The following is a 27,062-nucleotide window of genomic DNA, read 5'->3' on the forward strand; positions in this document are numbered from 1 at the left end:
ATTATGGCAAGATTTTAGCATATGAAGATCAAAATATATCCCTGCATTATTTATTTGAGATGAAGGGGCCAAATCAGCCTTTCTGTATGTGGTGAGGGTGGAAGGAGGGGCAGCCAGAAATTAGAGGGCTCAATTCATGATTGCACCTTGTGTAGTATTTACATGAGTGAACAGTTAGTGCAAAGTGCTACCATTCTGATTTGGTAGTGTGTTACACTCACTTTGCATTGGTAATTGCACCTCGTACAGGGTCCAAAGAGTTTCCTGTTAGTCATGCCATCAGAATGGTGCAGGACTTGTCCCCATCCAGCCTAGAGCAAGCATGGAGCATAGCTCTCTTAACCAGTAGCTATCCCAAACCAGACATATTTTAAAAGTGATGTGGCTCTTTTGTTTTCTTCCCATTCAGGTTTTTGAAAGAGCTTGACTAACAAATTGCCAGAGCATGACAGAAGTTTTAAGGTGATTGCTGAGGCAGAATCAGCTAGCAGATTGAGTGCAGGCCTTTTCTTCTAGGGTGGAGCTAGGCTTCCAGAAAGTAAGTTTTAAGGTAAGAACTGTCCATTGTTGTTTAGTTGCTGCTGATGTGTAGTTACTTTGGGTATCTAATATTTTATTATGTACAGTATTCTGGCAGTGTTCCTTGCAAAATATAATTAAGTGGGTTATTTGGTCTATAGTACTCTAAAACATTATTAAGGCTAATTGATTTCTTTTGTACCTCTGCTCAGTCTTCTCAGAGTTTTTTGTTTTTGTTTGTTTTGTTGGTTCTCTTTCCACTCCATTTTTTTACTACCTTACACCTTTATGTTTTCCTTAGTCCCCTCTCTAGTACTTTTTATCCAATTCACCCATCCTCCACCACATCTTCTGCCTTGTTTCTTTTTCCTCATACAGCTGTTATGATGCTTTGATCTGTTTTTTAAGCCTGTCCCCACTTCTAGGTATTCCACACTTATTACTTATGTGTTGTACTTAATAGATTGCAGTTAACAATGTAATGTATGAAAGCATTTTAAGAAATTGATCATGTTATATTACTTAGTTTGCAGCACATCCTGGCAGCTGTATGAAACATTGCTTGACTTTAAATCATACGACTTTTAGAGAAAACTGTCTTAGTTATATACTATTAAATATTTATCATATGTGTTGTTGGACACTGTTTACTAAAAGAAATTTAATTACTCTTCAAAATTTCATAAGTGTGCTGGTTTTATAATGAACAGAAATTATGTAAATTCATCTCTAGCAAATTCTCTTAGTTTTGTTTTTTTGGGGGGTTGCTTTGTTTAAAATGAAATTTGTAACTTTTTTCTCTTTAAATATAATGTAAAAGTAATGGACCCACGTGCTTCTTTTTTTGGTAATTCCAGACGATCCAATGGCTGACCAAAGGATGGACATTTCCTCTACAATTAGTGATTTTATGTCACCAGGACCCACCGACCTAATCTCTAGTTCCCTTAGCACTTCAGGAATGGATTGCAATAGGAAAAGGAAAGGAAGTTCTACTGATTATCAGTAAGTATGATTTCTATTAATTTTAACTCAGTTGAGAGGAATACTTATCTTTTCTACCCTGTTGCAGTTTTGCTATGAAGAAGTAATGTGTTTTGGCATAGTTTCTAGTAGTTTGTTTTATTTTTTTCATAAACCATTTGAAAACTGCTCAGAGATTTGGAATGTTAGAAGTCATGCTGGTGCAGAAGGATTGGGCAAAGTGCTTGATTGGTTATCAAATGACTCCATACTTTGACATGACCATCACCACTGCATGTTTGGGATGTTTATGCCTGGAGGGTATATGTTATACATAGAAATCTCGACACATTTGCTTTCTTTTAAGTTTTGCCTTTAGAAATACTCACTCTTTTTCTTTCTAGCCTGGTTTAAAGCAAGGTATAGCAAACAGCAACATTACGTTTAGACTTTTTTTTTTAAGATAACTTTTAGCAGTTTCTAAACTTTTTTTTCTCTCCATCTGGGGCCTCTACAGTTGGATTCATGGTACTAAGTACATCTGGCTTTACAGGCAGAAAAACATGAGAAATAGTATTTCAACTTCGTAATGTTACAAATCTTAAGTAAGGTCATGCAGTAAATCAATGTTAGAGCTGAGAGTAGACCTCAGATGTCCTGTTGCCTGGTTCTTTGCCCTAACCAGTGTTCTGTGATTTGCTCTAATGCCCAGGTAAAACAAAGCTAAGCCAAGCAGTTGATCCAGTAGGAATTTGATCAGGACACAACTCTTTGTTTTTAATGAAAGATTCTATGATGTTCCTTTTTTTTTTTTTTTTTTTTTACTAATTTTGTCAATATTGTAGGGATACTTACAATAGATATATGAAGCTGGGAAACTTAATGAATAGAAATAATTTAGACCATAAGGATGTAGTATACCTAAATAGTAGGAGGAAATGGAAAGTAGGAAATTTTTAGGAAAGTGAAGATTTTAGTAATTTCTGATGAATTTCAGAATAGATAATCCATATTCTGCAGTAAGCACCTCAAGACCAACCCAAAGGCTTTAAATCACTGTGTAAAAGAGTAAAAATCAGAATAATTTACAGCAAGCTCTTATCAATTATTTAACACCATTATTTCCATTTGGAGTATAGCCCGTTTTCACGTAAGTCTGTACAAATTCTGTCATCCTAGGTCCTGAGTCTCATTTTGGAATGTTCCATTTTCTCTTGACAATTTTTTAATCCATATTGAGCATGTCAGTTATGAAGTAAATTAAGTTTCTTTGAGAAGGATCCGCGAGGACAGTTTGTACTTTAGGGAAATCCAAATTCAGAATTCTAGTAGCCTTTGGAGACTCTGGACATATGTACTGTATACATTTTCACCTGCAATAGTCATTTGGCCAGCCTTTTTGGAATAAGATCACTGTTCTAATTTAAATTAATTTTAGCAGATTTAGCTGGAGCATTCTTTATTTTATCAACTTCTGCTACCTCAAGAAAGCATTTTTCCATATTTATCTTTCTGAATGGGTAGCACTGCTGAATTCCTTCTTTCCTCCAGAAAGAAAAGTCTTTCTTGGATATGTCCTCACATTAATCTCAAGGGTAGTATTTGTATTTAAGAGTTAAATAAGTGTTAAAACACACTGGTTCCTTAAAGCCTAAATTTAATAATCTTTCACAGTTCTCTTCTCCTGACCATAAGACACACCATAACCAGGAGGGAGTTGCTCCCTTTGGAAGTAGGTTATAAACAATTTTGTCACTTTAGATTATGAAAATTATTTACTTTTCCAGACTACGGAATTGCATGTCAGTGTTTATGAATGTGGAAAAACTGGAAATTAAGACAAACAATAGCAATTGGCAGAATGTAGTCTAGTAAGCACTAATGCTCTTTGTACTTTGAGTAATAATTTTTTCTTTATCTTTCCAGACTTGATGGATTTTCTTTTGAGTAAGTATAAACAATAATCTCTCTCTCGTCCCCTCCCTCACAGAATATCTGTAACAAAGTTTTTATTTCTGATTGAGACTCTGATGACCTCAACAAACTACTCAAGTTCTGCTCTTTTTTGATGGTACTGGAATGTCTTCTAATGTACAGTTTGGAGTACGCTACTCCTCATGCTATAAATATTCTTATTAGATGAGCATTGATTGATGAGGTAGTGCTTCAACTATCTCCCTTGCTGGCAACGGGGGAGTGTTAGAGACCCAGGTTGTAGACCCACTGAAACTGAGGACCCGAACCCCTGGATTTTTACACTTAGGCATACTCCTCTCCAGGGCGCCACTGGGCCTGGCTTGTTGGGACGATCCCAATAAAAATTTTCCACTAGCTCAGGGGCATGGACGTGGGCCACGGGCTCCCAGGATCATCCCTTAGGATGGTAACCTTTCCAGGCTCTGAAGTATTGGAGGCAACTTCACTACAGACAGGAGGCAAGGATTTTGTGCGCGATATATTCTTCATGCCTCTGAATCTTGACTGATGGGGTTGTTGAGACTGATCCAGGAAGGGATTCTCTATGCAGGGCTTGAGAATTGATGCCTGGGACACTTGGTGGATGCGAAGAGACTGGGGAAGTTGCAGCTTATATGTGACTTTGCTGCCCCCTATTTGCAGGTTTGGAAAAGACTGAGGAACTAATTGTCTAATTTTTGAGAAGGCCTGATCATCCTGACGTGATTTGCGATGAGCCAGACCTTCTGGCTCACAACAAACGCCAAACATTCTTGGTGTTACCAGCCCACAAACCGCTTGTAGGCTTTTTTAGCCTCAGCCAGGTGCCTGCGGAGTTCATCTTGGATATGGTGAATTCACTGTACCCAGTCGACGGCCACCAGCTTTGGGAAGTCTGTGGGTAACACAGGGTGGATATGGGGATGATATCCATAATTTGAAAAGAAGGGGCTCTGCCTAGTGCAGACACGATCGGCACCATTGTAGGAGAATTTGATGTATAATAACGGGGAAACCCAGTTGTCCCAATGGAAGTTAATAAAGCACACAAGTATTGTTCCAATACTTGACTTGACCCTCTCCAACTGCCCATGGGTCTGGGAGTCATATGCAGTGGGGGTGGATGCATGAACATCTATTAGGTGGATTGTCTCCTGTCAGAAGTGAGACACAAATTTTGGCTCTCGGTCAGGGATGATTTGGTCTGGGAGCAAATGACATGTGTCACCAGCAGCTGGGCTATTGTTTTGGCAAAAGGCTGACAGTCACAGGAAATGAAATGGGCCATTTTAGTTAGTCAGCCTACAATTATAGGAACTACGGTGTGGCCCTCAGAGTGGATTGTTGCACTTTGGTCATTCCCTTCCTAGGTGGAGTCTTCCAGAAGGGTCGTCTTGAGAAACTGTCTGAAGGAGGATTATCAGGTTTAGGTGGGTTGCGGTGTTAACAAAATTACAGGGCTTCAGGAGATGGGGTGGTTCCGAGTTGGGCTCCTCATTTCCTTGGTAATATTCCCCTTTACTTAAGAAGGTGTCTGCTTTCCCATTGCTGGTTCCTGGACGGTATGAAATGGTGATGTTAAATCAGGAGAAGAATAGTGCTCACTGGAACTCTCTTTGGCTCAGGGCCCAAGCCTTCTGGAGATACTCATGTTTTTCTGGTTGGGGAATACCTGTACTGGATGTCAAGCCTCTCCAGATAGTGTTGCTACTTTTTGAAAGTGGATTTAGTGATGCGTAGTTCTGTGTCCAGTATTTCGTAATTCCGAAATCCAGCGGGTGTAAGCTTGCATCAATAATGTGCACATGGGTTGTGATGAAGTAGGAATGTTCTTATTGTTTCCTCTGAATACTGTAGGGGTGCCTCAGTTTCCCCTATGCATTTCTTAGGTATCTAGGTGGGGGGATCAGGGTGTACAATTGTTGCAGAGCCCAAGAAGGCCCCTATGATACTGTCTGGACAGAGAATGGTTTGCACTCTGTCTCTTGGCAACTAATGGCCTGGGCCCCTCCTCTGCAAAGATGCCAACTGAAGGGGTTGGAAAACAAAGAGATCAGGTGACTTCCTGGCCCGGGAAAGAGACAAAGGCCAAAGAGGAGGGGCTGGCGAGTGTCAGTTTGGGGCTGGTTGGGGACATTGAGTGAGTGCAGACGTGAGTGTCTGGCTCACTGCCCCCCAAAATGGACCCGGCTGAGGGGTCCTGTTCTCTGTACCTACAAGCTCTGTTTTAGACCGTGTTCCCGTCATCTAATAATCCTCTGTTTTACTGGCTGACCTGGCAGCAGCATACATTCTGCTTGGTTGCTTGGACAGCCCACCCTGGTCATTTCCGGGCTTACGTAAAGGGCATGAGCCAATTGGGCATTCTGATAGGACTTCCTGTGGGGGTCTGACCTTCCAGGATTGGTGAGGTGGTGTTTCATCTGTCTCTCTTTGTGGAGATGAGGGAGTGTCTGACCGCAGGGTCCCCACCATCTCAGGTTCTAGACCCACTGAAACTGAGAACCTGCACCCTCAGATCTTTACAGGTAGATTCCTAGATTAGAATCCACTGGTAGGAGCTCCCTAGCATCAATGTATTTAAGTCCTCTATGAATATTAGCTCACAGATGAATTTCAAAGCGAACCCTATTTTGAGAGGTACTTCCAGATTCCCATTGGAACAGATATAGTAAAGAATTTAAAATGAAGAAAATGAATTGTGGTGCTCTGAAATAAGAGATCAAGAACAAATCTTTAAATAAATGGGGTGGGGGAAGGAGTATAAAGAGAGAATTTTTCTCTTTCATTGATCTGCACCTGCAGACTCCATGCAAGAATGTGAACACCAAGAGTCAAAAAGGAATCTTAAACAGAATGAGAAATCTATATAACTTAGTTAGGTTCAATTTAGAAGTGACCTGAAGTAAAGATTAAACCGAACATGAAGAACTTTTGACTGTTAGCTGAAGACTTTGAAGTTTGAAGACGTGGAACTTAGAGTGACTATTTATAGAGTCCATAATGAATCTGCTACTGTGAATCTTTTTTTGTGTGTTTTGCCAGTGCAAGTTGACTGTTAATGGATTAAAAGTATTTCTGCTTGGAAGAAAAACTTAAAAGGACATATCAGTAGATTAAAGGACATTTTAATAACACTGATGTCTTCTCTGAATTGAAGCCTGTTTTACTGCCTGGTACAATTATTTGAACATCTTGGTTTATTCCATTGATGTGGTCCCCTCATGCTATTTCACAGAAACATTTTTATGTTCTCTTTGAATAAACTGATGCATTATTTTTTGTACTAAAAGGTTTAAAGACAAAAGAAACATTTAATTATGATTTTTTGCGATAACTATGTCGGATTTTCCTTTAAGAAGAATGAATAAATGCTTACTTCATAAACAAGTTGACATTTGCTAATTTCACTGTATTTCTGACATGCTGTTTTGTTTTTATTTTTGTAGAGAAGGTATGGATACAGATAAAGATGACCAACACGGAAGGTACTGTTACATTATTACTAAAATGTGCATTCCAAGAGATTTAATTAGAGACCAGATCCTTGTGGGTGAACTCTTTCATTTGTGTGGCATATCACTGAAGTCACAGGGGCTGGGCTCCATGTGAGTCTGAGAATTTGCAGGATCAGGAAGGGCTTAATGTTAAAGCTAGAATAGAAAGTAACATAAAACTTACTGTGAAAATCTACTGTAAATAAAAATCCTTTCTAAACGCAGTATGACACCCCAAAATATTGTTGTAACTAAAGACCAACAGCTACTTAGTGTATACAAAAGGAATTATTAGAAAATTATGTAGAAAATAATGGCAATAAACCTGTGACTTTGTACTTTAACTTACTCCTCAACAGGTTGGAATATACGGACCAACAAGGCAGAATAAAAAATGCAAGGTAAACTATTTTATTTCTTAACTAACTTACTGAAAAAAGATGATATTCTAGTTTTCCTGTCATGTTAGGGACCTTGTGCACCGGTGCCTGAGTCTCACAGTAAAAGCTTATGTATGGGTTTTTTTCTCTTTGGCTTTTCCATCCGTTTTCAGTTTTAAAGATTTGTTCTTTTATGAACTGCATACAATTTTATTAAAATATTAATACGGTATATTTTTAATTGGAAATGTGTAGTTAAAAAGCAGTTCCCATTAACGTTAAATAGAAATAGCATGGCTAACTCCCTTTAAACGGAACCAAAAGCATTGCATGCTATAAGTGTTATAGCATTACCAGGCTGTAAAGTGCTACAGTACATGTAGCACAATTGGAGGATTGGGCCAAAAGAAATCTGATGAGGTTCAACAAGGACAAGTGCAGGGTCCTGCACTTACGAAAGAAGAATCCCATGCACTGCTACAGGCTGGGGACCGACTGGCTAAGCAGCAGTTCTGCAGAAAAGGACCTGGGGATTACAGTGGATGAGAAGCTGGATATGAGTCAGCAGTGTGCCCTTGTTGCCAAGAAGGCCAACGGCCTATTGGTCTGTATTAGTAGGAGCATTGCCAGCAGATTGAGGGAAGTGATTATTCCCCCCTATTCGACACTGGTGAGGCCACACCTGGAGTATTGCATCCAGTTTGGTCCCCCCCCACTACGGAAGGGATGTGGACAAATTGGAGAGAGTCCAGCGGAGGGGAACGAAAATGATTAGGGGGCTGGGGCACATGACTTACGAGGAGAGGCTGAGGGAACTGAGGTTATTTAGTCTGCAGAAGAGAAGAGTGATTTGATAGCAGCCTTCAACTACCTAAAGCGGGGTTCCAAAAAGGATGGAGCTAGGCTGTTCTCAGTGGTGGCAGATGACAGAACAAGAAGCAATGGTCTCAAGTTGCAGTGGGGGAGGTCTAGGTTGAATATTAGGAAACGCTATTTCACTAGGATGGTGGTGAAGCACTGGAATGGGTTACGTAAGGAGGTGATGGAATCTCCATCCTTAGAGGTTTTTAAGGTCAGGCCTGACAAAGCCCTGGCTGGGATGATTTAGTTGGTGTTAGTCCTGCTTTGAGCAGGTGATTGAACTAGATGACCTCCTGAGGTCTCTTCCAACCCTAATATTCTATGATTCTATCATTCTGTGTAATATATACAAAACAAACAAAAAAAGCCACTTTGAATTTGAACGTGCAATGTCAAAATGATATGATACTCCTCACCGTTTTTTTAAGCAATAGGAAAAGCCCAGTTTAGACCTGTTTTCCAAAATATTTTTAACAGTAATTTATAGGATGAAATAGGAAACTTATTTACATAAAGCATATACTTCAGTAAAGAATTTGAATATTATAGTGAATTATAATATTTACACTTTTTAATGCTATTCTTTGGCATGAATTGTTGTCTCATCCAGTTCTGTACACACTGGAACTTATGCATCTATGATCTTGAGCTTGATTTTTACATAATGCCTGTAGTACCTCAGTAGATGTGCTCAGATACCAAGGCAGCAGTATAAAAAACCTCAGATAGATGGAACCTGCTTATCAGATAATTTCAGTATTTATTGTAAATAAGGCAGCATACAGTGCTGCCTGTGATATGAGTATCTGATGCTAAATTAGGGCCCCATCCTGCCACCTTTACTCCCATGAATAACCCTTATTCACACAAGTAATTAACTTTTAATATTCACTTCAGTGGGACTACTTTTGTGTGTGTGGCCTTATGAATAAGGGGGGCAGGCTGGGCCTTGTAGTCTACTACTTTAAAATTAATTGTTTTTTATTTTTTCTGACCATTTGAAACTTCATTACGTAATTCAATCTTAAATTTTTGTTATTGCTTAGAGAGGCTCATAGCCAGATTGAAAAAAGACGTCGAGATAAAATGAACAGTTTTATTGATGAATTAGCATCTTTGGTACCAACGTGCAATGCTATGTCCCGAAAGCTAGATAAACTTACTGTACTGAGAATGGCTGTTCAGCATATGAAAACATTACGAGGTGAGTTAAAAAAAATTCTTATCTTTGTTCTGCATTGAGCTATGAGGTGTGTTTTGGTCTAGATCTTATGAACTGAGAGCATGGTTCATATGTGTTAGCTGGACAACACTGTACCTTCTGCAGAATCCCTTATTTATATTGGATTACTCATGCTCTTGTCAGACATAATCTCTGTGAAGGATGATCGAGTAGTAGAATCCTGGCACAAATTGACTCTGCTTTGACAGCATTCGTTTAAATCAGCTTTGAGACCAAAAGCAGTCTGAAATTGGCTTACTGATTAAAGGCAATGTAAGATTGCAGTTAAACAATGCGGAAGACAGGCAACATAAAGGCAAGATTTCTACAGGAAAGGTAACTCACCCATGTGCATAATGCATAGTGAAGGGAGGCAAAATCCACCCCCAAAACCAAGGATCAGTGTACAGAAGAGTATCATCTATAACAATGCTTCTCAAAGCTGGTCCGCTGCTTGTTCAGGGAAAGCCCCTGGCAGTCCGGGTTGGTTTGTTTACCTACCGCATCCGCAGGTTCGGCCGATCGCGGCTCCCACTGGCCGCGGTTCGCCGCTCCAGGCCAATGGGGGCCATGGGAAGCGGCGCGGGCTGAGGAATGTGCTGGCCGCCCTTCCCGTGGTCCCCATTGGCCTGGAGCGGCGAACCGCGGCCAGTGGGAGCTACGATCGGCCAAACCTGCGGATGCGGCAGGTAAACAAACCGGTCCGGACCGCCAGAGGCTATCCCTGAACAAGCAGTGGCTTGACTTTGAGAAGCACTGATCTATAAGCTTGTTTACTGCCATTTCCTGCTCTTTCATATCACAGAAATGGGCTGCTGGGGTCTCTGGATCCATTTAATGTTGATCCAGTAGATCCTCACTCAGCCCAGCCCATTCTTGTTTATGCAGGCCGGCACAGAGACCCCTCTTTGACACATAGGCTGTGCCCTCTAGGACTTAATATGTTGCTGAAGCTCTTATGCCAGCTTTCTGCACCTGGGTGAATTTCAGCTGTAATGTATATTTTATTATATATATTTAACCAGAAAAACAGGACTACAAAATGCTACAAGTATAAAATATTAAGGTTAAGGTTTCTGTAGGAGCATTACCTTTTGAATTTTGAGATTTGTGTGGTTAACTTTGTAACTATAGTTTTATCAAAACAAGTATTTAACATTTAACATCTCTGTTTTGTTAAAACAAAAACAAACAAAAAACACCAAAGACCAGGAGAGAGGGAGAAGAAAAAATAAATGCTAATTTTGTTACAGTTCTGTAAAATGGAAACCATATACAACTAACGAACTTTTCAGTGGAATAGGTTCCCCAAACCACCCCAATATAACTATCGATGCTAATATGTTTACCGAACAATATGGTCATGTAAAGAACTACAAATAATGACTCACTAGAAATTTAGCATTATATGCAAAAAAACAATTTATAGATTAATTTTTATTTTTAAAAATTAATTTGAAGACCGTTCCTCAGAGATGTCTATGTACATGATTAACTGTTTGAGTGATCCATGCACAAGATCTAGATAATTTTTAATCAGGAAAGTACATATTAATTCAATGCTGTGCTAACTCAGACAGCTGACCAGCTGTTTTGACCAAACTTTCAAGGAGGTAGTAATTTAGTTGAGATTGTATGGATATCTTTAACCCAAAAGAAAAATTTTGGAGATAATTAATGGCAGCTCAAAACAAGGTTACATAGAGACTTTCATAACAGAACCCTAACTATAGCATTCGCTGTCAGTTTTTATTAATTTACAAGATTGGCCTGCTTTTCTCTGAGGACGGGGAGAAAAACAGTCTTTTGGCACTTTAAGTATTGTATCTAAACAGTTAGTATGGGTTTTACTGCAGAGATATTACAGCGTGAAACTAAATTAATGAAAAGATATATACACCTCTACCTCGATATAACGCGACCCGATATAACACAAATTTGGATATAACGTGGTCAAGCAGTGCTCCGGGTTGGGGGGGGCTGCGCACTCCAGTGGATCAAAGTAAGTTCAATATAACGCGGATTCACCTATAACGCAGTAAGATTTTTTGGCTCCCGAGGATAACGTTATATCGAGGTAGAGGTGTGTGTATGTGTGTATATATATAATGTAAGTTGTAATGCAGCTATTTAAGTGTGTGTGTGTATATGTGTGTGTATGTGTGTGTGTGTGTGTATATATATATATATATATATTTAAATAGCTGCAATCTAAATAAATATATATAGTGCCATAATTATGCACGTTACTTTCATAATTGTCAGGAGTTGAGGTGGGAAGGTGGCTCAGGGGAGGACCAGGAGGCATTCATTTTTTTTCTGTCTCGTGAATTATCAAGCATTACATCTTATATTACATTTGTTGTCTCTCACCCTGTTAAAGAACCTAACTTCCTGTGCTACTTTTAATTGATAAGGCTATAATTTTCCATCAGCAACCTCATTACCAATTTAACTCAATTTATTGCTTTTCAAAGGAGATAACGTCAGAAGAATTACTCTAGAATTGGTACAACTTGGGTGGCATGACAGCATTGGAAGCTGCCTCACCTGTAGAAGTGAATGGTAGTTCATTCTCAATTCTTATGCAAATTCTTGGCCTCTGCTGAGACATGAACAGTAAGAATTGGATGGAGATCACCAGTTCATTTCACAAAGGCCCTGAGTAGCCATCAGATAATAATGACTTTCAGCCACTGTTGATTAGAGTCTACATTCAAGAAATTATTTAAAGATGGAAAACATCAGTCCCTTTAATAATGTCTGTTTTTGTTCTGTTGTGGAGCGCACACTTGGACAGGGCACAGCACAACATTCGGAAAACACGTTTGCGTGAAGATGAATATTCTTATTCCTTAAAGCAGCGGATCTCAAACTGTGAATCGGGACCCCAAAGTGGCTGGCTTAGACTTGCTGGGACCCTTGGCCAAAGCCCAAGCCCCACTACCCAGGGCCGAAGCTGAAGCCCAAGCCCAACTGCCTGGGACCAAAGCCGAAGCCCAATGGTTTCAGCCCTGGGCAGCGGGGCTCATGTTACAGGCCTCCTTCCTGGAGCTGAAGCCCTTGGGTTTCAGCTTTGCCTCTTTCCTCCACCTCTCTGCCCCCCTGCCAACCCAACTGGAGCAGCCGGGCTCGGGCAAGCTCAGTCCCCACTTGGGGTTGTATAGTAATTTTTGTTGTCAGAAGGGGGTCGCAGTGCACTGAAGTTTGAGAAACCCTGCCTTAAAGGGTTATTAACGTTTGGAATTACTGCCTGTTCTTGTCTTCAGTGTGTACTTTCCAGCCAGTGTTCGTTCTTTCCTGGGTTCCCTTCAGCTGTGTTCCACTTGTGTAAAGAATACTTGCAATTAGAACACAGCTGGAAAAAAACATGAGGGAGTATCAAAAGGCATGGAAGAAAAAGTGTTTGTAAACAAGAGTATATTTATATATAATAGATGGATGTATATTAAGTTTATTTACATGGGGTAGTCACGCTCTTCTTTTTTCTTGAAGGTGCCACAAACCCATATACAGAAGCAAACTACAAACCTGCTTTTCTGTCAGATGATGAATTAAAACATCTTATTCTCAGGGTATGTTTCAACTTAAAAATGCTAAATTTAAAACTTTGTTTGTAAAAAAATTTACGAATTTAATCCTGATGAAGGGAAAGACCCCAATAATTATGTCTTTAGTCAGACCCATGGTGCAACTTGAGATAGACTGTCTTGATTTTCAAAGATGATGAACTCCTTCAACTCCACTTCGAAGTCAGTGGAATTTGAGAGGATGCTCAACACCTGAAAATCAAGCCACAGTTATCAAGCTGGGCACCTAAAAATCGAGGGACCAAAAAATAAGTGGCCAGTTCAAAATATTTTCACATAAAAGCATTTTGACATAAAAGCACCCTACCATCTAGTCGTTAGGATTTTCAGTTGTTGGGTTAATTAAGTTAGAAGTAAATAAATGAACACCATTGTTTTCAGCTCATTCCTTATTGGCTCATGGCCTTTTTTACACCCCCCCCCCGATCATTTGATACAATTTTCAGTGTATAATCAGTTGATGCATAAAAGTCATAACTCAGATTGGTGAGGAAACAACATATAGGTGTATTTCTACTGATTGTAAAAATAAAATCTATATATTTTATCAGCACTCTAAAAACATAAGCTATAGCCTTTTTGTTCCAATACTTAAGCACTGACTTAAAAATTGATTCAATCGGCTTGCAGTGCTTCACAAATCTCATTTAAATGACCAAATAGAGTACATGCAGGATTGAGTTATTTAAACGGTTCTGTGATTTATATGAATTTACAAAGTTAGGGCCTGATCCCCACAAATGCTCATGTACATGAGGCCCCTTGAATTAAGTGGAACTACTCACATGCATAGAAATGTCTGCAAGATCCGGGCCATACTTAGTTTCCAAAAGAAGTCAAATGAATTTAAAATGAAATAAACATAGGTCAAACACAAGAAGATTAGTTATTGATTTTTTTAATTTTAATTTAAGAATTGCTTAGTGTACAACTATAATATTACATGAGAAGATGTGAGCTTTTACTATACTAAAATTCTTTAAATTCTTGTCATTATTAAGGAAAGTAGTGCCAAAAAAATCTAATTCCAAGTGCAAAAAGATTAAGCTTTTATCATAATTTCATACTTTGCTAATTCAATTATTTCTATAGATGTAACAATATTAATGTTAATATAGAAATCCTACTGTGTAACAATGGTACCTAAATACTTAAAAAATGTAATTGTCTTTTTAAAATAATACAAATATCTTTCCTTATTAGGCAGCAGATGGATTTCTTTTTGTTGTGGGCTGTGACAGAGGGAAGATATTGTTTGTTTCAGAATCTGTCTTCAAGATCCTCAACTACAGTCAGGTATTGTTCTGTACCTTTGGAACTAATAATGGACAGACCTCAGGAGATTGAAAGGTTTTGTTTGTATACACATCTAAACTTTGGAGTATTCATCTGAAATGTCTATGTGTGAGTCTAGAATTATTTCAAAAACATGCTAATTTGCAAGATTTACAAAAATTTCTGTTTTTTGCTGGATTGGAAAAAAACTTCTTTTGGTAATACTGCTTCTGGTTTCAGCTGCACCAGGAAGAGGAATATCTACTCTATTTCACCACTCACAAAACTATTGTTTTTGTTTTGTTTCACCTCTAAAAAGGTTTGGGATAACATTATCAAAAGTGCCTAAATGACTTAGGCTCGTAGGTAAATTTTGAAAGTGGTACCTAGGCTCTTACGTCAGTTGGACACTTTTGAAAATTTTACTCTTGTTCTGGAAAATGTTTCCATTTAGTTCCTGTTTTATCTAACTTGATTGCCTTTCCCTTCTTCTTAATTAAATAAAGTCACATAGGGTTTGTACTGAAAGTCAACTTTTGCCATCAGGCAACAGGAACCCTCTATGTAAACAATGTTGCATTTAAATCAGTTTACCAACAAATCAAAATGCATTTGAGTTGATAGTAGCTGGATATGGGGGAAAATGCCAGTATTATATAAGTAGATGTTCACAGGAGCAGTGTAAGGGAGAATTATTTAAATATGGGTGAGATTTGACAAGATGAGGAATCTGAGCAAAGTAGAAATTACTCTTATGCTACCATCTAGCAGGACAAGCTATATTGAAAAATAATCAGCATAATCATATCAAAGTCAGGTTTAATGTACACTTAACACAAGGCTTGACTTTTACCAAACCTCTTGTTTGTACTACTCTTGTACTACCATTTCCTTAATTTTCTGTACCCTTTTCTCCATCATTAAAATTCTATGAACTTCAAAACTAAATTAAAAAAAATATTCTTTTGGCCAGCCTTTCATTCAGGGTACATATTCTAAAAGCTTTGGGAGACATGATTGTTTTAGTTGTGATTTTACAATGAATATTTGATATATAATTGGGAATAAACCTTTTCAGGGGAAAAAAGAGGCCCAAACTTTGACTGCAATAGACTGAACAGGCTATCGTAGACTGACAAACTAAGTGACTCTTTAAAATTTATGCAATAGTTCCCAAATTTTAACATATGTGTTTATTTTTAATTTCTGGTTTAATATTCCATATCTACAGAATGATCTGATTGGTCAGAGTTTGTTTGACTACCTTCATCCTAAGGATATTGCGAAAGTTAAGGAGCAGCTCTCTTCTTCTGATACTGCACCACGAGAAAGGCTCATAGATGCAAAAAGTGAGTATTTCTTTCCTTGAAATGTTTATGCATCTTAAACTTGATATATATTTTTATCATCTTTTTTTTAATACGAGGTACATATATTAAATGCTGGTTAATACTGTTCACTTCCATAGTGTTTTCCAATTAAGGATCTCAAAGTATTAATATTTTCAAGTATTAATGAATTAATTTGTACAAATGGATTAATGAATATTTTCCCCATTTTACAAATGGAGAGACTGAGTTACAGAGAGGTCAAGTGACTTGCACAAGGTCATACAAGAAGTCTTTTTAGTAGAGCCAGGAATAGAATCTAGGGGTATGTCTACACTACGAGAGTAGTTCGATTTTACTTAAAGCGAATTTGTGGAACCGATATTACAAAGTCGAACGTGTGTATCCACACTAAGGACAGTAATTCGACTTTGTGAGTCCACACTAACGGGGCAAGTGTTGACATTGGAAGCGGTGCACTGTGGGTAGCTATCCCACAGTTCCCGCAGTCCCCGTTGCCCATTGGAATTCTGGGTCGAGCCCCCAATGCCTGTTGGGGCAAAAAATGGGTCGAGGGTAGTTTTGGGTAACTGTCGTCATTCAACCTTCACTCTCGCCCTCCCTCCGTGAAAGCGCCGGCGGGCAATCAGTTCGCGCACTTTTCTGGTGATTGACAGCGCGGACGCCACAGCACCGCGAGCATGGAGACCGCTGCGATCATCGCTGCAGTTATGGCCGTTGTCAGCACCTCGCGCCTTATCATGCACCTTTTTCAGAGGCAGATGCTGAGAAATTGGGCAAGGAGGCTACGGCAGCGCGGTGAGGACATTAAGTCTGAGAGGAGCACAGACCTCTCACAAAGCACGGGACCCTGCGCCGTGGACATCATGGTGGCAATGGGTCATGTTGATGCTGTGGAACGGCGATTCTGGGCCCGGGAAACAAGCACGGACTGGTGGGACCAGATAGTGCTGCAGGTCTGGGATGAATCACAGTGGCTGCGAAACTTTCGGATGCGTAAGGGAACTTTCCTGGAACTTTGTGAGTTGCTGTCCCCTGCCCTGAAGCACAAGGACACCCGGATGCGAGCAGCCCTGACTGTCCAGAAGCGAGTGGCCATAGCCCTCTTGAAGCTTGCAACGCCAGACAGCTACCGGTCAGTCGCCAATCAATTTGGAATGGGCAAATCTACCGTGGGGGTTGCTGTGATGCAAGTAGCCAACGCAATCGTTGAGATACTGCTCTCAAAGGTAGTGACCCTGGGAAATGTGCAGGTGATCATAGATGGCTTCGCTGCGATGGGATTCCCAAACTGCGGTGGGACTATAGATGGAACTCACATCCCTATCCTGGGACCGGACCACCAGACCAGCCAGTACATTAACCGAAAGAGCTAGTTTTCAATGGTGCTGCAAGCACTGGTGGACCATAGGGGACGTTTTACCAACATCAACGTCGGATGGTCGGGCAAGGTTCATGACACTCGCGTTTTCAGGAACTCTGGTCTGTTTAGACGGCTGCAGGAAGCTATTTACTTCCCGGACCACAAAATAACTGTTGGGGATGTGGAGATGCCTATAGTCATCCTCGGGGACCCAGCATACCTGCTAATGCCCTGGCTTATGAAGCCCTATACAGGTGCCCTGGACACTGAAAAAGAACTCTTCAACTACCAGCTGAGCAAGTGCAGAATGATGGTGGAGTGTGCTTTTGGACGTCTGAAGGCGAGATGGAGAAGTTTACTGACTCGCTCTGATCTCAGCGAAACCAATATCCCCATTGTTATTGCAGCTTGCTGTGTGCTCCACAATCTCTGTGAGATCAAGGGGGAGACCTTTATTTCGGGGTGGGAGGTTGAGGCAAATCGCCTGGCTGCTGATTACGCCCAACCAGACACCCGGGCGATTAGAAGAGCCCGGTGGGACGCGCTGTGCATCCGGGAAGCTTTGAAAGCTAGGTTCCCGAGTGAGCAGGGTAACCTGTGACTATTAAGTTTGTTTAAAAAGAAGCTGAACCTGCCCCCATTTCTTTACCCAGTTAATGTTGACTATCCTCTCCAGTTACCAACTCCCTTCTCCCCCTTCCAACACACCTTTAAAAATAAAATAAATGAAACTTTGTTCATTAACACCATTTTCTTTATTAAGGATTTCGCGGTAAAGGGTTGAAACTGGGACGCAGACTGTGGTGGGGAGCGGGTGTAGTGATGGAAAAGACGCTTCTAAACTCGAGGAATGACAGGCTCCTGCTCCTAGAGCGGTCCACAGTGATGGACTGGTTGTTTCAATGGAGCCTGCCACCCCTCCTTTTCGGGACTCTGTATGTGGGGGCTATGTGACTTTGTGGCGGGGGAGGGTGGTTACAGATCCCCTGCTGCGTGGCTCTGTCATCCAGGCTAAGGACCGCTGCATAAGATCTGTAACTGCCCTCCCCCGCCACAAACTCACATAGCCCCCCCACACAGAACATGAAAACCACCTCCCAGACTGACCAGTGTGCTTAGTGACTGCAATGTGTGTGTGACCTTCTGCTGAACCTGCCCCCGTGTCTGTACCCTGGTAAAGGTGACTGTGCTCTCCAATTACCAACCTCCTTTCCCCCCTTCAAACACACTGTCCTCTAAAAGAACATGAGGGAAACAGTAATTAACAGAAATGTATTTTTTATTAAGAACTACACAGTTAGGGGATGAAACTGGGATGGGGGTTTGGGTGATGTGTATTTGGAGGGAAGGAAAGGACGTATCAAATCTTTGGGAATGAGAGCCTTCTGCAATTTGAGCAGTCTGCAGGGGTGGAGTGACTGTTTTCACGGCACCTGCCGCCCCTCCTTCTTGGTACTTTGGGTGAGGGGGGGACGGGACTTTGTGGCGGGGGAGGGCGGTTAGAGATAGAATGCAGGGGGGCTCTGTCCTCCTGCCTCCGGTCCTACAGAACATCTACAAGGCGCCAGAGTGTGTCCGTTTGCTCCCTCATTAGTCCAAGCAGCGTTTGAGTCGCCTGCAGGTCTTCCTGCCACCACCTGTCCTCCCTTTCGCTGTGTGATCGCAGGTATTGCGATATGTTCTTCCTCCACTGGGTCTGCTGTGCCGCCTCGGCTCGGGAACAGACCATAAGTTCTGAGAACATCTTGTCCCGTGTCCTCTTCTTTCGCCGCCTGATCTGCGCCACCCTCTGGGAGGGGGATGCCGGGGTAGCTCGGGAGACGCTCGCAGCTGTGGGATAGGAAAAAGGGAGTGAATTCCTCAAAAAGATACATTTTTGCAAACAACAAATATAGTCTTTCTCTGTGAACAAGACCATGCACAGTACCTATCACATGTGCACTCAGTACAAGGTCGAATTTTCTGTCTTCACCTTGAGTGCCTGAGGTCTTGCTGTACAGATCACACAAACGGGGCCGGACACCGGAATTTTGCTAGCAGGCAGCCATGGTAAGCCATAAACTTTTGGCTGCTTAAAGCCTAATTTACAGCAGTGCCCTCCTTTCACGTTCCTAGCGTTGGCCAGTTCCTGCTGCCGGCGATCCGGACGGCATGAACTCTGCCCCTGTCCCACCCCCGTCGCCGCTGTCCCCGGGAAAGATCCCTGCATGCTGCCAGCGAACCCCTCAGTAGGAATGGTTCGCCTCCCCGCCCCCACCGCGTGGCTGTAAACTGCTGGTTACAGTTATTTAAAGGAACAGGCAATCAGTCCCCATACTAAAATTCCCCTAATTCAAAGCAGGTCACCATGAGTGATATCACTCTGATGAGGATTACGGAGGCAGAGAAAGACCGCATGCTGCGTGAATGCCAGCAAACACCAGGGCCATATGCCGCCATGCTTTGCCAGGCAATGATCCTGGAGTACCTGCTGCTAGCCTGACACGGAAAAGTTTCCTAACTTGGAGGAGGCAATAAGACCACTCTCCCCAGGAACCTGATGCAAAGGCTTTCACATTACCTCCAGGAGCGCTTCGTGGAGATTTCCCTGGAGGATTTCTACTCTATCCCCAGACATGTTAACAGACATGGCAAGGACTAAAAAGTTAAGCGCCTAGGGCAAACTAATCATTAAAAACCCATTGCTAACATACCATGCCTATTCTATTAAAAATAAATGTTTACAACACTTACCTACTGATGTTTCCCCTGATTCACGGTCCGGGTTAACGTCTTGGGAGAGTTGGTTGGGGATCTCTGTGAGAGTGATGAAGAGATCCTGGCTGTTGGGGAAATCAGCGTTGAAAGCGCTGTCGACTGCCTCGTCCTCCTCCTCTCCTTCCTCATCTTCCCCATCCGCGAACAGCTCAGAGGAAGTGGCCATCGACAATACCCCATCGTCAGAGTCCACGGACAGTGGAGGGGTAGTGGTGGCGGCCGCACCTAGAATGGAATGCAGTGCCTCGTAGAAATGGCATGTCTGGGGCTGGGATCCGGAGCATCCGTTTGACTCTTTGGTCTTCTGGTACGCTTGTCTCAGCTCCTTGATTTTCACGTGGCACTGCATTGCATCCCAGCTGTATCCTCTCTCCGTCATGGCTTTTGAGATCTTCTCGTAGATCTTCGCATTCCGTCTTTTCGATCACAGCTCCGAAAGCACGGACTCATCGCCCCACACAGCGATCAGATCCAAGACTTCCCGATCAGTCCATGCTGGGGCCCTCTTTCTATTCAGCGATTGCATGGTCACCTCTGCTGGAGAGCTCTGTATTGTTGCCAGTGCTGCTGAGCTCGCCACGATGTCCAAACAGGAAATGAGATTCAAACTGGCCAGACAGGAAAGGGAATTCAAATTTTCCCGGGGCTTTTCCTGCGTGGCTGGTCAGAGCATCCGAGCTCGGACTGCTGTCCAGAGCGTCAACAGAGTGGTGCACTGTGGGATAGCTCCCAGAGCTATTAGCATCGAATTCCGTCCACACTAACCCTAATTCGACATGGCCATGTCGAATTCAGCGCTACTCCCCTCGTCGGGGAGGAGTACAGAAATCGATTTAAAGAGACCTCTATGTCGAAATAAATAGCTTCGTTGTGTGGACGGCTGCAGGGTTAATTCATATTAACGCTGCTAAATTTAACATAACCTCCTAGTGTAGACCAGGCCTAGATCTCCAGACTTCCTTTCCTGTTGTTTTAACTACAAGACCATTCTTCTGCAAGCATTGCAACAAAATGGGAAATGACTGCCTAGGAAGGAGTATTGTAGAAAGGGATCTCGAGGTCATAGTGGATCACAAGCTAAATAATGAGTCAACTGTGTAACACTGTTGCAAAAAAAAAAAAAGCAAACATAATTCTGGGCTGTATTAGCAGGAGTGTTGTAGGCAAGACACAAGAAGTAATTCTTCCGCTCTACTCCATGCTGATTAGGCCTCAACTGGAGTATTGTGTCCAGTTCTGGGCACCACATTTCAGGAAAGATGTGGACAAATTGGAGAAAATCCAGAGAAGAGCAACAAAAATGATGAAAGGTCTAGAAGAACATGAAGATTGAAAAAATTGGGTTTGTTTTGTCTGGAGAAGAGAAGACTTAGAAGGGACATGATAACAGTTTTCAAGTACATAAAAGGTCATTACAAGGAGGAGGGAGAAAAAATGTTCTCCTTAATCTCTGAGGATAGGACAAGAAGCAATGGACTTAAATTGCAGCAAGGGTGATTTAGATTGGACATTACGAAAAACTTCCTAACTGTCAGAGTGGTTAAGCACTGGAATAAATTGCCTAGAGAGGTGGTAGAATCTCCGTCATTGGAGATTTGTAAGAACAGGTTAGACAAACACCTGTGAGGGATGGTCTAGATAATACTTAGTCCTGCCATGAGTGCAGGGGACTGGACTAGATGACCTCTTGAGGTCCCTTCCAGTCCTACAATTCTATGATTCAGGTCATTATTAATCTCAAAGGGTTTTGGGGGGGATGTGGTGATTGGGAAGCTGTTAGCATCAATCCTCATTAAAACAGATCTTGCAGTCAGCATGATCTTGATGATATTCAGCCTAAGATTTTCCTTTTCTTAATCTATTCACATTATCTGTTAGGTACAGGAGCCTTTAACCAACTTGTTCGTGGTCTAAATGCCAGCTTAAACTGTAGCATCCAATAACTGCCCAGAAAAGGGAAGAAATGCATATTCAAGGAAATGAATTCATTGCCATTAAGGCCCTGTTTTTGCTAAGAAAAACAATGTGTTTTTACCACTTCAGTTAACTAACATGAGGTAAAATCCTAAAGAAGACAAGGCAGTCTGTAGTTATCACGTGAGTTAGCAGGTTGAGTTGAACACTATGGTAGAAACTAGAGTTCACTTGAACCTGCCAACTCACGTGAAAACTACAAACTGTCATTGTCTTTACTAGGATTTTACCTCTTGTTAGTTAACTGGAAGTAAGAACACACCCTTTATCCTACTGAAGAAGCACCCGTGTATGAGGCTGGGTTCATGTAATTAAACAGTGTGGATGACTCGTTTGTTCCTTGCTGACTGGAAGCCCTTTTTGAGTGGGAATGTATTCTGGAGTAATCCTGAAACAACTCTGTGGCAGGGAGTAAGGGATGTTTCAAAATTTCTGTATCTTTTTGAAAGGACTTGTGACCTTTGGAGCGACGTGTTTCTTGGGAAGAGAAAGAAACTGACAATATAAATAACATTTATCCAACTTAGATAGTATAGTCAGATAATATATGATTTTTATACAGTTAAAGGTACCTGAATTTGGTGGTAGCTAGTGAACTTTGTGTTTGTTTTATACAGCAATATGGCCAGTGAGTTAGGAAGCTACTACTAACCCTGGCTGTCCTCTTTTGTAGATTGGAAATCCTTGTAATGGAGGAATGGCAGGAAGCTGCAGCTTCTTGCACTTGGCAGAGTAGTGTAAACTTTGACCCTAAGCCTATGGCTTTTTGGGATAAGTAGTTTTATAACCAGGTGACCATTTTGTTTTAAAATGTTGTGATCTGGTTAACTTTTAAGAAAGTTGTTTTATTAAGCAAATTTTCCTATTTAAAGTGGTGATCTAGTTTCTTTGCAACACATGCAAGTTCATTAGGGTGGTTTCTGAGGATGGGAAATTAATAGGATCCCTCGTGTGCAAATTATCTTTGTGTGTTCAGTTGTGGTGCTTTGCACACACAAAATTGCAGCTGTAAATTTAGAAGCCACTTACGAAAATTTGACCAAGTAAGTCTATGTTCCTTGCAAGCACATGTATAAATAACTTCTGTGATTGCAGGATCAAGGCCAATTATTTTTGTGAGGCACAAAGATATTCATATGCTTAAATGAAAAGTATCATATATCCTGAGTATTTAGAGAGAGAGAGAGAGAGAGATTTTGAAATCATTTAAATGTATCTGACACTATGTACATCATATACCACTTTAATGCCACATTTATATATAAAAACATGACAAAGTATGAGCTCATAATTTGCTTTTTTTGTGAAGTGTCAAGTTTCCAAATTCCTGGGGTAGCCATTAACAGTATGCACTGGAAAACATTTAAACACCATATATACTGTTAACATCTCACATTATCAGGATCTTGGCCCATGTATTATTTTGAAGTCTGGGTGCCAGGAACTCTGAGGGCCAGATTCAGCCTTGGTGTAAGGAGACACAACTCCAGTGACATTAATAGAGTTATGCCTGTTTGCACCAAGCTCTCAAATAAGGAGTCCCAAATGCCATACATATCTTGTAAGTTTACCATAGGCCCTATTAATGGTTTGTAGCATCTGGGCTAACTGCACAGTTATCGAGTTCAAAGGAATCGCAAAACCTATTGCAAAGACAATGTAGGTTTTTGCAACAATTCTCTGACTTTCATATTTGGGACCCCTTAATTCTAGGTTGGTGTTCCTATACCCAGTCTGGCCACTGTTGACAGTGGGCACACAAATAAATTATCCAGCCAGGTTATTTATTTTATTTTATTTATTTATGCATGCTGTCTGCTTGGCTGGTTAACACATCTTTCAACAAATAAGAAACATACAGCAACAAAATAGCCCTTCTTAACTTCTGAAGGAGCAAGAAATATTTGTGTCATCTCTATGTGAATCCCAGCAACTCAGCATTGGATATAATCTGATCATTAAAAATAAACTTGAGGTGCCATGAAATTTTCTGAGCACATTACTCTCCCCTCATTACTAAAATAACTGGAGAGTTGAGAATGTAGTTTCATGAATTTTAGTAAAGACACTGTTTACTGAGTTTATTTTTTTGTTTCATGCAGCTGGACTTCCAGTTAAAACAGATATAACACCTGGGCCATCGCGACTTTGTTCTGGAGCAAGACGTTCCTTCTTTTGTAGGATGAAATGCAACAGACCTTCAGTGAAAGTAGAAGACAAGGATTTTCCTTCCACCTGCTCAAAGAAGAAAGGTAACGTTTGTACATTTTATCAAATATAATGGTGGTTTTACAGTTATTTTCTCTGTACTGTTGCTATATGAAACACCTCCCAGAGCAACAAGAGTAACTGTCAGATGAAAAAAAAACAACCTTCAGTTAATTATAAAGGATTTCTGAATAGAGCTGCTCTATGTTTAGTGCAGTCGTCACTGTTGCGACTGTGTAAAGGTTTGTCTGTTACTCTCTTGTTCTCTTTATAGCTCCCTAAAAGTAGATGAAAAAGAAATTTTGTTAGTGGATAAGGCAAAATTCTGCTCTCTGAAGCATGCATGACTTTAGTTGCAATCGATGGTAGAGTGTGCAATTATTTGGGGGTCTGAATTTAACTGTAAGCCCTAAGCTTCAAAGTTAATGGTTCTTAAGTACCTAGGGAATAGATTCACAAAGGTACTTGCATGCCTAGTTCCTCTTTGGGTGCCTAAATCCAACATTTAGGCCTTGGTGTAAGGAGACACAACTCCAGTGACATTAATAGAGTTATGCCTATTTGCACCAAGCTCTCAAATAAGGAGTCCCAAATGCCATACATATCTTGTAAGTTTACCACAGGCCCTATTAATGGTTTGTAGCATCTGGGCCAACTGCACAGTTATAGAGTTCAAAGGAATCACAAAATCTATTGCAAAGACAATGTAGGTTTTTGCCAACATTTAGGCACCACTGACATTCTCAAAACCACTATTCAGCAGCTGCCTAACACTATAGGCGTCTAAAGTCACCATGGCATCCAAGTTTCCTTTGATAGGCATGTTCAAAGCTGCCTAAGTCTTGATGCTGCCCAACTGCTAACAGGCTGGTTAGAGCCCTCACTTATCCCTAAACCTCAGGGGCATTGTCAAACTAAGTGTTGCCCTGGACAGCACCCTAGTAGGGCCCAAACCAGTAGGCATGCTCAGGTTCACATGTACTTTCCTTGGATAAGGTCACGGAATGGGCCAATGGCAAAAGCAGAAGTAGAACCCATATATCCTGTTACTCTGTCTCATGCACTGATCATTTTGCCTCAGTGTGAATGTGATCTCCAGCCAAATGCATCATACGAAAATATTCAGTATACCTGTCTTCAATTAATATTAGGGCTGTCGTAATATTAGGGCTGTCGATTAATTGCAATTAACTCACGCAATTAACTCAAAAAAAGAATCGAGATTAAAAAAATGAATCGTGATTAATTGCCGTTTTAATCACACTGTTAAACAATAGAATACCAATTGAAATGTATTAAATATTTTGGATGTTTTTCTACATTTTCATATATATTGTATTCTGTGTTGTAATTGAAATCAAAGTGTATATTATTTGTATTACAAATATTTGCACAGTAAAAATGATAAAATAAATCATATTTTTCAATTCACCTCATGCCAGTACTGTAGTGCAATCTCTTTGTTGTGAAAGTGCAACTTACAAATGTAGATTTGTTTTTTAGTTACATAACTGCACTCAAAAACAAAACAGTGTAAAACTTCAGAGCCTACAAGTCCACTCAGTCCTACTTCTTGTTCAGCCAGTTGCTAAGACAAACAAGTTCGTTTACATTTACAGGAGATAATGCTGCCCACTTCTTATTTACAATGTCACCAGAGAGTGAGAACAGGCATTTGCATGGCACTTTTGTAGCTGGTATTGCAAGGTATTTACGTGCCAGATATGCAAAACATTAATATACCCCTTCGTGCTTCAGCCACCATTCCAGAAGACATACTTCCATGCTGATGATGCTCGTTAATTAAATTTGTGACTGAACTCCTTGGGGGAGAATTGTATGTCCCCTGCTCTGTTTTATCTGCATTCTGCCATATATTTCATGTTAGCAGTCTTGGATGATGACTGTTGTTGTTCATTTTAAGAATGCTTTCATGGCAGATTTGACAAAATTCACATTGGTACCTTCTTTGCGATTTCTAAAGATAGCTACAGCACTCGACCCAAGGTTTAAGAATCTGAAGTGCCTTCCAAAATCTGAGAGGGATGAGGTGTGGAGCATGCTTTCAGAAGTCTTAAAAGAGCAACATTCCGATGCGGAAACTAGAGAACCCGAACCACCAAAAAAGAAAATCAACTTTCTGCTGGTGACATCTGACAATGAAAATGAACATGCATCAGTCCACACTGCTTTGGGATTCTTCTCAAGCAGAACCTGTCATCAGCATGGATGCATTCCCCTGGAATGGTGGTTGAAGCATGAAGAGACATGAATCTTTAGCGCATCTGGCACATAAATATCTTGCGACACTGGCTACAACAGTGCCACGAGAACGCATGTTCTCACTTTCAGGTGGACATTGTAAACCAAGAAGCGGGCAGCATGTAAATGTAACCAAACTTGTTTGTCTGAGCAATTGGCTGAACAAGAAGTAGGTCTGAGTAGACTTGCAGGCTCTGAAGTTTTACATTGTTTTGTTTTTGAATGTAGTTTTTTTGTACATAATTCTACATTTGTAAGTTCAACTTTCATGATAAAGAGATCGCACTACAGTACTTGTATTAAGTGAATTGAAAAATACTATTTCTTTTTTTATAAAGTGAGCACTGTACACTTTGTATTCTGTGTTCTAATTGAAATCAATATATTTGAAAATGAAGAAAATATCAAAAAATATTTAAATGGTATTCTATTATTGTTTGACAGTGCGATTAATCGCGATTAATTTTTTTAATCACGATTACTTTTTTTAATCTCTTGACAGCCTAATTAATATATTTTTTAAAGATGTGACAATATTAAATTGTTCTCTAACAAAAGGTAACAGACACTGTTTTCAATTAAAAACCTGTGTACAGAATGCCAGTATATATTCTGAAGGACATTGCCATGGTATTCTCTTTTAATTGAAACCTCTTTTCTGTTATTTTGTAACCTCTGGAAACTTAAAACTGAAATATTTTACTTTCAGATTATATTTTCCTCCATAGTTTATGCCTCTGCACACTGATTTGTTTTGTCCTGTATGAGCTAAGAATTATTAATGAAAAAGCTCATAGTGTGACTTCTTAAAATTGCAACTTTGTCATTTGCGGGAAAATGCAGAATTGATATTGACTGCAATTGTTGAACTATCGGACTGGGTTTC

General features: G+C 40.6%; 1 protein-coding gene across 9 annotated transcripts in view; it reads left to right on the forward strand.

Annotated features, from left to right (window-relative positions):
- BMAL1 (basic helix-loop-helix ARNT like 1) overlaps positions 1–27,062 on the forward strand; it is a 99,957-nt gene that overhangs the window by 48,121 nt on the left and 24,774 nt on the right. For 6 of the 9 annotated variants that reach the window (XR_006176839.2, XM_065592236.1, XM_065592234.1 and 3 more), the window contains exons 2-11: positions 410–550; positions 1,377–1,524; positions 3,409–3,429; positions 6,888–6,926; positions 7,295–7,336; positions 9,223–9,380; positions 12,894–12,973; positions 14,192–14,284; positions 15,495–15,612; positions 23,809–23,958. Coding sequence is in view for 8 of the 9 variants with exons in the window: in XM_065592236.1 (XP_065448308.1) it covers positions 1,385–1,524; positions 3,409–3,429; positions 6,888–6,926; positions 7,295–7,336; positions 9,223–9,380; positions 12,894–12,973; positions 14,192–14,284; positions 15,495–15,612; positions 23,809–23,958 (841 nt within the window). In the remaining variant the exon portion in view is untranslated. The remainder of the gene's footprint in view (positions 1–409; positions 551–1,376; positions 1,525–3,408; positions 3,430–6,887; positions 6,927–7,294; positions 7,337–9,222; positions 9,381–12,893; positions 12,974–14,191; positions 14,285–15,494; positions 15,613–23,808; positions 23,959–27,062) is intronic. The other 3 variants (XM_065592235.1, XM_005290803.4, XM_065592238.1) reach the window with 1 other exon arrangement.

This window comes from Chrysemys picta, chromosome 4 (assembly GCF_011386835.1).
Source record: "Chrysemys picta bellii isolate R12L10 chromosome 4, ASM1138683v2, whole genome shotgun sequence".
Lineage (NCBI taxonomy): Eukaryota > Metazoa > Chordata > Testudines > Emydidae > Chrysemys > Chrysemys picta.